At 42.4% G+C, this 15,954-nt stretch overlaps 2 protein-coding genes across 3 annotated transcripts in view; one reads left to right on the top strand and one right to left on the bottom strand.

The window, feature by feature from the left end:
• Positions 1–5,584: 5,584 nt before the first annotated feature.
• On the top strand, positions 5,585–6,556 carry LOC139475640 (uncharacterized PPE family protein PPE24-like). The gene has a single exon (XM_071258827.1). The coding sequence runs from the start codon at positions 5,585–5,587 to the stop codon at positions 6,554–6,556; it is 972 nt and encodes a 323-aa protein (XP_071114928.1).
• A 1,327-nt stretch (positions 6,557–7,883) lies between these two features.
• Positions 7,884–15,954, bottom strand: part of LOC139474671 (transmembrane protein 135-like) — a 203,528-nt gene continuing 195,457 nt past the window's right edge. For both annotated transcript variants that reach the window (XM_071257768.1, XM_071257767.1), the window contains exons 9-13: positions 14,319–14,486; positions 12,709–12,849; positions 10,899–10,997; positions 9,906–9,973; positions 7,884–9,199 (exon numbers count right to left, since the gene is read on the bottom strand). In XM_071257768.1, the coding sequence (XP_071113869.1) occupies positions 9,082–9,199; positions 9,906–9,973; positions 10,899–10,997; positions 12,709–12,849; positions 14,319–14,486 (594 nt within the window). In that variant the 3' untranslated portion in view covers positions 7,884–9,081. The remainder of the gene's footprint in view (positions 9,200–9,905; positions 9,974–10,898; positions 10,998–12,708; positions 12,850–14,318; positions 14,487–15,954) is intronic.

The following is a 15,954-nucleotide window of genomic DNA, read 5'->3' as shown; positions in this document are numbered from 1 at the left end:
GTAAATAATCAAGTCTGGACCAGACAATCCAGTGAATGTAACAGGAGCATCAATCCATGCAATTCCACGTTGCTGAAGACCTAAACTACCCTGTATCTTCACAGGTCTATCAAAGGATGTGACCTCATGATCACACAGTAATGAATTGAACCCTTATTTTGTAATGACCACTACATTAAGCTCTGAGGTTCAATACTTGTGATGCTAAATGGCTTGGCAACTTTGGCTCTTATCCTCCAAACATCCAACTTCAGTAAAACACTGTTGTGTCAAACTTTGATGGGTCAAACTTGAGGTTGTTTCGAAGTAAAGGTTTGGTCCCTGCGTATTCATTCTTATTAATCATTTTCAGTTGTGTCGAACTTTGGATAACTAGAAGTATTTCAGTAGGTCCCTTCAACTTGGTGTTAGATTGTACTTGACACTTTTCAACCATGTTTCACAAAGTAATCTTAACTAAATGACTGTAGTATTACCTTCACCCTCACAAGTCTACATTAAAGTATCTATGTCGGTTGTAGAGATAATATTTGTGTGTGGAGCTTTCTGTGACCTTGGAGCCTTCTTTGACCTTGGAGTCCTTATGCTTTCTATGTTGTAATTTTGAGTTAAAATTGAGTTAAAAAATGAAAATATTCTATTTGATTCTTGAAGAAAATTAACATAAGATCAACCCTGACAACATTTGTTTCATTTTGCCTCATCATTCTCTGCCCCTTTGGGCCAGAATTGGTCTTCTGTTGTTGACAGAGGTGACTTATATGATCAGTATGCACGTCATTCAATCTAATTAAAATTAGATCTAAGTTCTCGCTGCTGCTAAACAAAGATCTGAGGACATCCCATTACGGGTCATGTCAGAACAACCCTTCAAGAACTTTGACCGACCACTGAAATGACTAAGAAGAAGTCGACATCAGCTTATTAGAAAACAGCTTTCTCAAGCTCTCCTGCACTCGTTTCAACCTGGCGATTTCCATTTCAGACTACGCTTGAAAAATATTTTGACACAGTTCTTGATTAAAAATTTGAAAACTGAACAAATGAACATTCCGGAACGTCTAATATATGGTTGAGATTGTGAAGCAGTGCTTCCCACATACTGTGCAATGCCTCCTCCGTTCAAATGTTTATACCACGGAAGCGAGAGATAGATGATGATTTTGACGGAATCAGTCTAAAGGGCTGTAACTGTTCGTTTGGAATACCCCGTGCTAACATTTTTGAGGTTACATGATGAGAAAAAATATTCCGTCTGTCACTTTCATGATCTGGTAAGTGATGCTTTGATTGGTCGGATGAAAGGTCGTTCTGAAGTGACCTGTAATGGGATGTCCTCAGACCTTTGTTTAGCGATAGCGAGAACTAAGATCTGATTTTAATGAGATTGGCATGTTATCATATCCAAATTGCATAGATTGATGCTCATGATGTCAATCACTGCATTGTCTGATCCAGATTACAGTATTCAATGACTGGCATATAGTTAGATTGTTGTTGAGTGTGATGCTAATAACAAAAAACCAATCAAATCATGATTCTCAGCATATTGACCACACAGTGACACACAAAGAGAAAAAACCCCATTGAGGTTCAGCATGAAAGGAGGTTCGACATGACATACAGACATCAGGTTAACCCTCACAACTTCACAAAGTCAATAGATGGTACTTGTTGTTGCCTTCCCTGGCACTCAGCATTAAGGGGATAAAACAAATACTTGTCTCTGTCGGGTAAAATTAAATTGCAGAACAGTATCTCAGTTGGCTAGCACGATGAAAACAGAGAAAGTGCAAGAAGTACTAGCTTCACACACACACAGACACATGTGAGTGCACGTCGCCACATAAGTGCAATAATTCTGAACGCGACATTAAACCCCCTTTCACCCCACCCCCACACTAACACCTTGACACATAGGAGAAATATTGTGCTGCTATTGTGCCACATCCTTGCATGTTGTCAAATATATAAACACTGGGGGTGAAACGATACAGCAAGGTCATGATACGATACGTATCGTGATACGCATATTTACATCAAATCACATGGAATCTTCTTGACAATAAATATCTTAGAGCAGGTTCAAAAGGAAAAGCTAGCTGTCAACGCATGTTCGTTGCGGCTATTTTTAGTAGTGAACTTCAAACGCAAATTACAACACATTTTGCAATAGCTGACTGACAAAAACACCAGAGGTAATTAAATGAGTAGAAATTTATTTCAGCAAGTGTATCGTCTTTTATCTATACAGAAAAAACATACCGTGTATCGTGTCACATGAAAAGTCACGATGCAGCAGTGCACCGATGTATCGTTTCACCCCAAATAAAAATCACAATAAAGACAATAAATAAACCACTAATCTCAAAGCTATGTGCCTACATGATCTAGAGAAACTACTTTCAACAAAACTATGTATGGTCATGGTCAACATCCACAAAACAAGAGAGCACAACTATTTCCTAGTACCTGCTCATCTAGATACACCAGCAATGCTATAAAACTGTATAAATATCATATCTTTCTTAATACACAATATAAGGTTGGTTGGTCGGTTGTTTTACGCCGCACTCAGCAATATTCCAGCTATGTGGTCTGTAAATAATCGAGTCTGAACCAGACAATCCAGTGATTGAAATCATGAGCATCGATCCACGCAATTGGGATACGATGACATGCATCAACGAAGTCAGCGAGTCTGACCACCCGATCCCGTTAGTTACCTTTTACGACAAGCATAGTCACCTTTTACGGCAAGCATGGGTTGCTGAAGACCTATTCTACCCTGGATATTCATGAGTCCACAATATAAGGACTATATACACATTCAGAAGTTGATGTTAAGCAATCAGTGACTCTGTGGGCCCAATGTGACATCACAGATCTCGGCAATACCGAAACAGCAGTAACAATACACAAGGTCAGAGAGATGTGACAGGTTGGTAGGTAAATACTTCAAAAAGGATATATAAAAATCAATATTTTACAAAGTTTTGACTTCATGAAAACACAAAAATAAACATCATGCACAACATTGTATCATTCATACCAGTAGGGCTGGGACGGGTAACGCAGGTCGGACGGGTACTGAGCAGGACCCTGGTACCCACAAGATGACCCAGACCCATGGTTAGACACATGGTTATATTGTATAATGGGGCAAAAATTATCCAGAATTCTATGGTTACACTATAAGTGACAAATTCACATTTCTTTCTGACTACACACCCATTCCTTCCGACCTTTATATATTTGCAAAAAGATAAAACTTCAGTCACCTTCAGTGCATGCATGACCCGATCGGTTTATACGTGTATCTAAATACATTTTGACAGGAGTATGGTCAAACTCTTCCCATCGGACATTTTGTACCTATCTCCTGGGTACCCAGGTAGGGTCAGATAATAGGGTGGTTGGTACCCAGGTAGGGTCAGATAATAGGGTGGTTGGTACCCGGGTAGGGTCAGGTAATAGGGTGGTTGGTACCCGGGTAGGGTCAGATAATAGGGTGGTTGGTACCCAGGTAGGGTCAGATAATAGGGTGGTTGGTACCCGGGTAGGGTCAGATAATAGGGTGGTTGGTACCCGGGTAGGGTCAGATAATAGGGTGGTTGGTTCCTGGATAGGGTCAGATAATAGGGTGGTTGGTACCCGGGTAGGGTCAGATAATAGGGTGGTTGGTACCCGGGTAGGGTCAGATAATAGGGTGGTTGGTACCCGGGTTGGGTCAGATAATAGGGTGGTTGGTACCCGGGTAGGGTCAGATAATAGGGTGGTTGGTACCCGGGTAGGGTCAGATAATAGGGTGGTTGGTACCCGGGTAGGGTCAGATAATAGGGTGGTTGGTACCCGGGTAGGGTCAGATAATAGGGTGGTTGGTACCCGGGTAGGGTCAGATAACAGGGTGGTTGGTATCAGGGTAGGGTCAGATAATAGGGTGGTTGGTATCAGGGTAGGGTCAGATAATAGGGTGGTTGGTACCCAGGTAGGGTCAGATAATAGGGTGGCTGGTACCCAGGTAGGGTCAGATAATAGGGTGGTTGGTACCCGGGTAGGGTCAGATAATAGGGTGGTTGGTACCCGGGTAGGGTCAGATAATAGGGTGGTTGGTACCCGGGTAGGGTCAGATAATAGGGTGGTTGGTACCCGGGTAGGGTCAGATAATAGGGTGGTTGGTATCAGGGTAGGGTCAGATAATAGGGTGGTTGGTACCCGGGTAGTAAATTTGGACTCGTCCCTGTCCTATATGAAACACAACTACTGCAGCTGTTAATAAGTACAGTGACATACCTTTGTGAGAAAGAGATTTATAACATAGGAATCAAACAGAAATGTATGGGAAGTGAGTGAGTGAGTGAGTGAGTGAGTGAGTGAGTTAGGGAGGTCAATGCCTCAGGATTTCAGTAATGTAACAGTAAGTCATGCGATGTGTAAGGAAATCCCTGATTGACACAGGTGGAAGACCTTAGGCAGTGTGGTTGGATTTGAACTCATGTCTTAGAAACCTACAAGGTGTGAAGCCCATTTCTGGTGTTCCCCTGCTGTGATATTGCTGGCATATTGCATACAGCGAAGCCCACCTCACTCACATAGAAAGCTGGACCAGAAGCACTGGAAGCCATGAAACCACCAGTCTGTGTTCCTTTCCTGGGACAAGTTCTCCTCACAGTTACAGAGTTAGGGGGACCAGAGTAAGTAGGAGAGACATACATTCCCCAGTATTTGTGACAGTACCATTTTCTGTGAACAACCCAGATAAACAAATTTCAAGATAAAAGAACCAGGAGTAAGAGTTATGTCCCTTTGTACATGTCTTCGTGTTCCAAAATAGGCCTGGGATGCAGGAACTGATGAACAGGGTCACAGCATATTTAAAATAGCTTCAACATTTCTATATAGGAAATTATTCATAACAAGTTATTAGAAACAAATATTTTTTTCTATAAGACACTAGTGCTTTCAAGGAGCTGTTGATGATACAGTATTACCGGTATTAGTGTTATGGGGGTAGGGAAGGCCAAAGCCACATCAACCCTCACTATGATACATGTAGATTTGGAGGAGTAACGGAAATAATTACAATTAAATATGGCTGCCATGATGACCATGATTAGAATTTCTATGGAATTCAGTGGGTATTTTTTGATGACATGCGATAAAACAGGGGTGAGCTGGTGCTTAGAGATGGGCCTACACAGGACAGCTGTAGTGCACTTTCCACTGCTTATAGATATCTGAAACATGCAGTAATGGATAAATATAATTTCACAATGGCCGTGATTGTGGTGTAAAGTAATCATTACAACACTAGTTCACAAATCATTTAGTTAGGTCTTACGCTCACACAAATATTGGTTAAGGTGTTCCGAAAAGTATTAACAAGCATACACATAGAGTACCCCAATAACCACAGGCAATAACATCCAGCAACACAACAGATCCACTACACTCTGACATACCCACAAACACTACAGAATAACAAACAAAATACTTGGCAATAGGAATTTGGCAAAATAACTTGTTGATCTTTGTGAAGGACATCTGTCGATGTGGCAAATATGGCTCCCTGAATACACCTGTCATGTTTATACCTGCGTCCAATACACCTGCCCTGACTACACCTGCCCTGACTACACCTGCCCTGACTACACCTGCCCTGACTACACCTACACCGACTACATCTGTCCTGACTAAACCTGCCCTGACTACACCTGCCCTGACTACACCTGCCCTGACTAAACCTGCCCTGACTACACCTGCCCTGACTACACCTGTCCTGACTTCACCTGCCCTGACTAAACCTGCCCTGAATACACCTACACCGACTACATCTTTCCTGACTAAACCTGCCTTGACTACACCTGTCCTGACTACACCTGCCCTGACTACACCTGCCCTGACTACACCTGCCCTGACTACACCTGTCCTGACTACACCTGCCCTGACTACACCTGCCCTGACTAAACCTGCCCTGACTACACCTGCCCTGACTACACCTGTCCTGACTTCACCTGCCCTGACTAAACCTGCCCTGAATACACCTACACCGACTACATCTGTCCTGACTAAACCTGCCCTGACTACACCTGTCCTGACTACACCTGCCCTGACTACACCTGTCCTGACTACACCTGCCCTGACTACACCTGCCCTGACTAAACCTGCCCTGAATACACCTACACCGACTACATCTGTCCTGACTAAACCTGCCCTGACTACACCTGCCCTGACTACACCTGCCCTGACTACACCTGCCCTGACTACACCTACACCGACTACATCTTTCCTGACTAAACCTGCCCTGACTACACCTGCCCTGACTAAACCTGCCCTGACTACACCTGCCCTGACTACATCTGTCCTGACTAAACCTGCCCTGAATACACCTACACCGACTACATCTTTCCTGACTAAACCTGCCCTGACTACACCTGTCCTGACTACACCTGCCTTGACTACACCTGCCCTGACTACACCTGCCCTGACTACACTTGTCCTGACTACACCTGCCCTGACTACACCTGCCCTGACTACACCTACACATCTGTCCTGACTACACCTGCCCTGACTACACCTGCCCTGACTAAACCTGCCCTGACTACACCTGCCCTGACTTCACCTTCCCTGTCTACACCTGCCCTGACTACACCTGCCCTGACTACACCTGCCCTGACTACACCTGCCCTGACTACACCTGCCCTGACTTCACCTGCCCTGACTACACCTGCCCTGACTACACCTGTCCCGACTACACCTGCCCTGACTTCACCTGCCCTGACTACACCTGCCCTGACTACACCTGCCCTGACTACACCTACACTGACTACACCTGCACTGACTGACTGTTGACTTCAGTTGTTTGTGTCCTCTAGATTTACTTTCTTTAATGATGAGAACACTGTGTTGAACAGTGAGTGAGTCTGGTGTTGAACAGTGAGTGAGTCTGGTGTTGAACAGTGAGTGAGTCTGGTGTTGAACAGTGAGTGAGTCTGGTGTTGAACAGTGAGTGAGTCTGGTGTTGAACAGTGAGTGGGTCTGGTGTTGAACAGTGAGTGAGTCTGGTGTTGAACAGTGAGTGAGTCTGGTGTTGAACAGTGAGTGAGTCTGGTGTTGAACAGTGAGTGAGTCTGGTGTTGAACAGTGAGTGAGTCTGGTGTTGAACAGTGAGTGAGTCTGGTGTTGAACAGTGAGTGAGTCTGGTGTTGAACAGTGAGTGAGTCTGGTGTTGAACAGTGAGTGAGTCTGGTGTTGAACAGTGAGTGAGTCTGGTGTTGAACAGTGAGTGGGTCTGGTGTTGAACAGTGAGTGAGTCTGGTGTTGAACAGTGAGTGAGTCTGGTGTTGAACAGTGAGTGAGTCTGGTGTTGAACAGTGAGTGAGTCTGGTGTTGAACAGTGAGTGAGTCTGGTGTTGAACAGTGAGTGGGTCTGGTGTTGAACAGTGAGTGAGTCTGGTGTTGAACAGTGAGTGAGTCTGGTGTTGAACAGTGAGTGAGTCTGGTGTTGAACAGTGAGTGAGTCTGGTGTTGAACAGTGAGTGGGTCTGGTGTTGAACAGTGAGTGAGTCTGGTGTTGAACAGTGAGTGAGTCTGGTGTTGAACAGTGAGTGCATGAGTCTGGTGTTGAACAGTGAGTGAGTCTGGTGTTGAACAGTGAGTGAGTCTGGTGTTGAACAGTGAGTGAGTCTGGTGTTGAACAGTGAGTGAGTCTGGTTTAACGCTGCTTTGAAATGTCAGCTTGATGGGAAGAACAGATGGAGGTTTTCAACATTTACTACTTTGAGGAAGCCCACAAGCACAGGTATTGGCACTGACAAACCGAGGAACATACAACAGGGTGAACCAGGATTCAAATCCATGAGGGCGGTTGGGTGGCCGGGTGGCCGGGTGGCCGGGTGGCCTACTGGTTAAAGCGTTTGCTCGTCCAACGGGGACCAGAGTTTGATTCACGACATTTGTACAATGTGTGAAGCCCATTTCTGGTGTCCCCTGCCGTGATATTGCTGGAATATTGCTAAAAGCGTCGTAAAACCATACTCACTCAAATCCACTATAACAGGTTCCTGGTGTACCTAAGGGACACAACTCTGCAGCTAATTGTGCCACCATAAACAACTGGCCAGGTTTGTTGAATAACTTCACAGCTCAAGTGCTCTTACACATTACGTCCAACAGTTACTGTGACCAATTATGACAATACGATGCACTCTGGTATGCATGTATTATGACACGAACATGGCATGTCCTGATGCTAAATCTCCATGTTAAAAAAGTTACAGAGAAACGTGATGACCTTTGGCATCTGTATGTACCCTGAACATAACTTGAGCTTGCTTAACAACATAGCCAGCAAACCCAACACCTTTCACCTGTCTCATATGAAACATCCCTCCTGAGAAAACTTTCTTCTGCCATATTGATCCGAGTTCCCTAATTCTATTCTGTCAGCATATATATATATATAAGTCAGGTTTACCATAAGAGCTAGCTGTCATTAATTCAAGGCACAGGTATTGTACAGATTCATGTTCTACATAGAGTTTCAAACAGTGCTGTCTGTCTTAGTACAATGCATAGGAGATAATAAATACTGTGTAATTATTAAATTATATTATTTATAATAATAGGCACTAAATAAGAACAGCACTAATTATTATAAAAGAACCGAAGAATAAGTTAGATACAATAATGTGCAATGGAAATGGTAGAATCGGTAACAAAACATAAAAAAAGGTATAATTATTAATCTGCTGGTGGCAAAGTAGTCAATAGCCAAACAATGGCTTCTAGATGTGTCGACACCTGTTGAAAACATTGGTCTCTCAATGAAACGAAACTTGTTAACATTGACTTCTAGATGTGTCGACACCTGTTAAAAACATGCATCGATACGTGTAAACAATGGCTTCTTGAGTGACATTGCCGTCCCCTGATGCGTCAATAGTGATTTCGACACGTAAAATATTGGTGTCTTAATGTGACTGCATGTCATATGGTGTCCTGATGTGTCAACGCTGATGTGAAACATTGTCCTGATATATCAATTCCTTTGTCACTACGTGATTCTGTGGGGTCCAATCATCAACTGGGAGGTGTGATGTTTGTGAACCTGGGGTCATAGTTCGGCCAGTCGTCCGGGAACATCAGGGAGGACTGGACCCCAAACACATCCAGCAGTCTCCGGTTCATATGGCGGAATCTGTGAACATTGACAAACACTGACGGTTTAACTTGGACAACACAAATGAAGGATTGAAAAGTCATAAGAACAACTGTAAAACATGTCACTCACTTGACAACTTGACAACTTTATCTTAAAATCAAGCCATCACCTGCTTATTTACAATGTCTGTGTGATGCAACAACCCTCATTATAGCGGGAGTACAGAAAACATATGATCCTACGATATACAAAGTTTGTTTCATGAGTATGTCTTTAAAAAGTGTAACCAGAAGCTTTTTTTTATAGTTTTTCTATCTTGCGACCTTGATCGTTGACCTTTTCATGACCAAAAATTTCCCACGGCCTGTTGGAAGTAATCCTTGGAAAAATAATCTCTAATGTCACGTAGTAGGCATTAGAAACATCACTGCAGTGGTGGTGGTCAAATTTCAACAAAACCTAAAAGCAGTCCCATTTCACCACACAAGGACAAATATGAAATCAAAAACAATGATCAGCAGATCTAACTAAGGGAGACAACTCTGTACTGTGAATAACAGATGCCCCCTCATGAGTGAGTGAATGTTGTATTACTCTCAAAAAGACTTCTGCCCCTATCCCCCCTCCACAATTTATATATGTACGCATTGGCGCTCAATCCTTTTGATTACATATATTTTTTAGGGGGGATACGGGCGGATGTCTTACCTACTCTCATTGTGCAGCATGAGTGAGTACTTACTTTTCGTGGGTGACCCGTATCAGGAACTTCCAGTATGCTGGCCGCAGTGTATGGGGTTCCAGCACAGCCTACACAAAAACAGACACATTTACACAGGGTCACGAAACAGCTGGGGAGGGAAATATCTGCAAGACATGCAGAGTTAATGAGGATTTGGGTTAAATCATACTTCTAACTAACAACATTAGTTTGCCTGATTCATTGTACTCACCATAAAAAGTTGTCAGAGTCCATTTGCACAAAGCCAGAAACTTTCATACTTTAACACAGACTTAAGGCAGTCGTGCTAAGATCCCTTTGTGCAAGTGGACCCTGGGCAAATAGTAAGTTGACAAATGGGGGAACTTATTAAAACCATTCACAAGTTTGTTGACACGCTTAATGACACCAATGACTTCTAATGACAACAGCTTCTCATGACATCAATGACTTCTAATGACAAAAATGACTTCAATTGTCAAAAAGGACTTCTTATAACCACAATGATTTCAAATGTCAACAATGACTTCTAATGTCAACAATGACTTCTAATGACAACAATGACTTCTAATGACAACAATGACTTCTAATGACAACAATGACTTCTAAAGGCAAAAATGACAACAATGACTTCTTATGACAACATTGACTTCTTATGACAACATTGACTTCTTATGACAACATTGACTTCTTATGACAACATTGACTTCTTATGACAACATTGACTTCTTATGACAACATTGACTTCTAATGACAACATTGACTTCTTATGACAACATTGACTTCTTATGACAACATTGACTTCTTATGACAACAATGACTTCTTATGACAACATTGACTTCTTATGACAACAATGACTTCTTATGACAACATTGACTTCTTATGACAACATTGACTTCTTATGACAACATTGACTTCTTATGACAACATTGACTTCTAATGACAACATTGACAACAATGACAACAATGACTTCTAATGACAACAATGACTTGTTCCTACAGCCATAACTCACAGCATGAAAGGCAACAGCAGTGGACACGGAGTAGATGAGAACATCGGCACACTTGATGTAAGGGAGATAACCAGCATCAATCCCCTTGAAGTACAGCATCTGCAACACAACTTCCTTGTACACACAAACAAGCTCCAGGCATCAAGGCAACACGTGCAGTCAACTCTCCACATAGTACACACATACAAGCTCCAGGCATCAAGGCAACACGTGCAGTCAACTCTCCACATAGTACACACATACAAGCTCCAGGCATCAAGGCAACACGTGCAGTCAACTCTCCACATAGTACACACAAACAAGCTCCAGGCATCAAGGCAACACGTGCAGTCAACTCTCCACATAGTACACACATACAAGCTCCAGGCATCAAGGCAACACGTGCAGTCAACTCTCCACATAGTACACACATACAAGCTCCAGGCATCAAGGCAACACGTGCAGTCAACTCTCCACATAGTACACACATACAAGCTCCAGGCATCAAGGCAACACGTGCAGTCAACTCTCCACATAGTACACACATACAAGCTCCAGGCATCAAGGCAACACGTGCAGTCAACTCTCCACATAGTACACACATACAAGCTCCAGGCATCAAGGCAACACGTGCAGTCAACTCTCCACATAGTACACACATACAAGCTCCAGGCATCAAGGCAATACGTGCAGTCAACTCTCCACATAGTACACACATACAAGCTCCAGGCATCAAGGCAATACGTGCAGTCAACTCTCCACATAGTACACACATACAAGCTCCAGGCATCAAGGCAATACGTGCAGTCAACTCTCCACATAGTACACACATACAAGCTCCAGGCATCAAGGCAATACGTGCAGTCAACTCTCCACATAGTACACACATACAAGCTCCAGGCATCAAGGCAACACGTGCAGTCAACTCTCCACATAGTACACATGGAAATTTGGATATCGCACAAAACGCAAAACCCCGTAACAATATCCAAAGAAAATGTTCTTTTTGGTAATTTCTCGAAAAATAACAATCCTTTAAACCTCATCCTTATTTTATCAAAACGAATCATTTCCAACTTAAGAAATAATAACTATTCACCAACATAACAGTTGATACAGAAGGAGCTCACTGAATTATATAACTTAACAAAGCATACTTTCGTCAATAATTGTAATAAAGATTACTATAATAAGCTTTGGTCAAGTTGTCATGCTTTATTTCTCTGAATATATTGTCAGGTAAATAAACAAATTATGAAAAAATAACCAAAAAACAAAAAAAACAACGATCCCCCATCCCCCCGAAACCCCTCTCCAAATAACAACCTCTACGGGACCTTCAACAACAGCTTGTTATAACAGAAATTCATCTTGGATTAAAAACTAAGTGACTTTGGGAAAATTGGGAAAAAATTGTTCAAAATTGGTATTATTTAAAGTTCTTATTTTCTTAATTTCAGAGATATATTAACATTGTATTTAAACATTGCATTCCATGCAATACATTAAAATTAAAATGGTTTATTGGTCCTGTTATCAGGGAAATAAAAGTCGCCTTGACCAAGCCATCACACCAATTATAACCATATTAATTCGATTGGGAAAATATTAATGTCAATTTAGGAATTTCTACTGACAATTGCTGCAGACATGGATCTGATACCCGCCTCTGAAAAGGTCTAGATAAATCCATGTATACCTTGTAATGCTATTCACATGACAAAAATATTAACTGGGATTATCCCATGTTTGACTTCTAAGTATCCAGAGTTCTGTTACGACAATGATGCTTTCAATGTCAGCTTGTATTAACCCTGAGCCCCTGGCATACCTCAGCCATCTTGGTGGCGGTGTAGAGGGCGATGGTTGAACTCTTGTACCACAGCATGGACCATCCTGCGACAAACCCAGACAGTAGACCGTGGAAGCTGCTGTCACGGTTACGAACCCATCGCAACACACAGTTTACCAGCTGCAAGAATACATACACAGTCTCACCTAGTGTCTTTGGAAAGTACAAACATGTATATCAAAACGAGTCCCTAAAAGTATAAAACTCAAGCTTGCCACATTTTTTAAAATGTTTATCGATGAGTATTTATTAGTGAGATTCTATTTATCCTTCATCATTCTTCAAAGTTTTTCAGTTTGTAATCAGTACTAAGTGTACAGCTAACGGGCTTCAATGGCAGAGAGATTAGTGATGTCATTTGACTGTGATGTCATGGTAACTGATGACATCAAATGGTCTGAAAAGCGATTCATTGCAGAGATATCTCCTAGGAGAGATCGTTTGATTTTACCCTAGTGACAAATACGATAAATATTTTTATCATATAATCGGTAGGATAAAGCCAACGGATAAAAACGATATCCGTTGGGGTCATATGGGGATAGAGATGCAAATATCAAAGGTAAAATAGGACTACTATAGGTGTTTATAAACAAACATGGCCTCGCCCTTGTCTTTCGGCGATCGAGTCAGAATTAACCATCGGGAATCTGGATAAACTACAGGGATAATTGCTATCATTATCAAAAGAACAGGCTAATATACGGAAAATCAGTGTCTAACTGTGATGTAGCTAAAGCATTTTATAAGTTTTGGCAACTTTGGAGATAAAAATTTCGAAACAATTTTGAACGTGATATCTCATAGACTAGAGTTAGAGTAGCTTTCCTTTGACAAAGGGCAGTTACTCTAGCGGACAGACCGATGGATTGCCACGAAAGGCAAGTAAAAACAATTGTTGTTTTGCGTATATGTTGCTAAGACATAAGAAACATATTTCAGTTGGAACTATATTGGCTACTGTCACTGTCCAACTGACACATCAATTACCCTGTGATATAATAAGTATTCATGTGCGCATTCCATGAAAACTGGCAATGTTTTGGTAATATTTGTGAGCGAGGGAAAGCCATTTTCAAGCACAGAATTAAAGAATGACATTATATGATAAAGAGGTTATCACGCTTGTGTGTTTGGGGATGGTAAATATCCTGTAAGGCTTGCTTTAATACAATGTTTATTCCTAATGCAGGATATTAACCATCCCCAAACACACTCGCGTGATAACCTCTATATATCTATTACTGTTGACAACAAAAATATTGTCCAAAAAAATGTGCAAAAAAATAATAAAAGTTAATCCTGACTATCAAAACTTGAACACATGTTAGACCTAGTAATAACTGTAAACTCTATGGCTCGGTTGTGAGTTCTGACAAAAGTTATCTCCCTTTGACCAAAGGCACCTTGGCATATTATCCACACTATGTTGTTACTGTGGAAACTTTTCACCCAATCATTGTCAGTGATAAGCATTTGACTGTTGCATTATTCACAGACACTATTACATGAAGATATCAAGAACAAGAAATGCTTTTGTCAGGTATTTAATAACCTACTTGTAAACAAGCAGGCATAGATCTACTTACCCTAAATAACCCTGAGAAAGATCCTAGGAAGGCTCCGAGTCTGAAGTTGTCTTTATTGAACAGAGCATCAAACAGTAGCCGGGGCTGCTTGTGGAGTCTTGAGAGAGATGACAGCAGTTTGACACCAGCCTGTATCGAGTAGCCCATCCCGAACAGTCTGTAACAGCCCTGTAACATAGATGGAGTGAGTGAGTGAGTGAGTGAGTGAGTGAGTGAGTGAGTGAGAGATGATAGCAGTTTCACACCAGCCTGTATCGAGTAGTTCATCCCGAACAGTCTGAAACAGCCCTGTAACAGAGTGAGTAAGTGAGCGAGTGAGCGAGTGAGAGATGATAGCAGTTTCACACCAGCCTGTATCGAGTAGTTCATCCCGAACAGTCTGTAACAGCCCTGTAACATAGATGGAGTGAGTGAGTGAGTGAGTGAGTGAGTGAGTGAGTGAGAGATGATAGCAGTTTCACACCAGCCTGTATCGAGTAGTTCATCCCGAACAGTCTGAAACAGCCCTGTAACAGAGTGAGTAAGTGAGCGAGTGAGCGAGTGAGAGATGATAGCAGTTTCACACCAGCCTGTATCGAGTAGTTCATCCCGAACAGTCTGTAACAGCCCTGTAACAGAGTGAGTGAGTGAGGCTGAAGGGGTTGTTTTCTATACAGAAATAAACCATAGCCAAGATGAAAATACAGAAAGGCACCCAAAACGGTAGACGAGTCCATATTTCTCAACCTGAAACCAAAACCAGTTCATGTTGTAGTTCTCATTCGTCTGATGACGAGTTCATACTGGATAATGCTGTGCATCTTGGAATATTTGAGCAAATGTACGTACGTCACTGTGTTTGCTCATTTATTACATAGCACACTGGAATGCATCTCATAAAACAGAATGACAGTTCCGATCCATTTATGGAAAGGAAATACGGAGAGAGAAATATACAATGTGTACTCCCATGTTGAATTTTACCTCAGCTTGGGATCCAGGAGGTGTCTTATACATAAGCATTTAAGGAACCGGTTAAGTACATTGCGCAATACAGCCCGCGGTGGAGTGGACCCACCTAGGGCTGGGACGGGTTCGGGTATTCGGGTACTCGGGTCGGGTGCTCCTGAGTAGGACCCGGGTACCCACAGGACTACCCGGACCCGTGCTTAGTCACATGATATATTGTTTAATGACAAAAACTCACTATAGCTCAGTGGTTACACTACAAGTCGCTAATGTTCGCATTTCTTTCTGACGATGCACACATTCCTTTTGACTTGTATATGTTTGAGTAAAGATAAAGCTTCAGTCAATTTCAGTGAATGCATGATCTGATTGTTTGATACATGTATGTAAATAGTTTTAGCCAGGGCTGTGGTAAAACAATTACCAATCAGACATTTTGTTCCCTACTCTTGAGACTTGGGGTCAGTGGGTACCCGGGTAGGGTCGGGTAATAGGGGGTCAGGTACCTGGGTAGGGTTAGGTAATAGGGGGGTCGGGTACCCTGGTAGGGTGGGGAAATAGGGGGGTCGGGTACATGGGTAGGGTCAGGTAATAGGGGGTCGGGTACTTGGGTACCCGGGTAGTAAATTTGGACTCGTCCCAGCACTAGACTCATCCTAGGGTACCTTTCTGTATTCAGAGGTTGGCT

The sequence above is a fragment of the Haliotis cracherodii genome, unplaced genomic scaffold, assembly GCF_022045235.1.
Source record: "Haliotis cracherodii isolate W230 unplaced genomic scaffold, xgHalCrac1.p SCAF_3, whole genome shotgun sequence".
Taxonomy (NCBI): Eukaryota; Metazoa; Mollusca; class Gastropoda; order Lepetellida; family Haliotidae; genus Haliotis; species Haliotis cracherodii.
The sequence above is the reverse complement of the archived record's forward strand: the minus strand, read 5'-3'. Positions and strand labels throughout refer to the sequence as shown.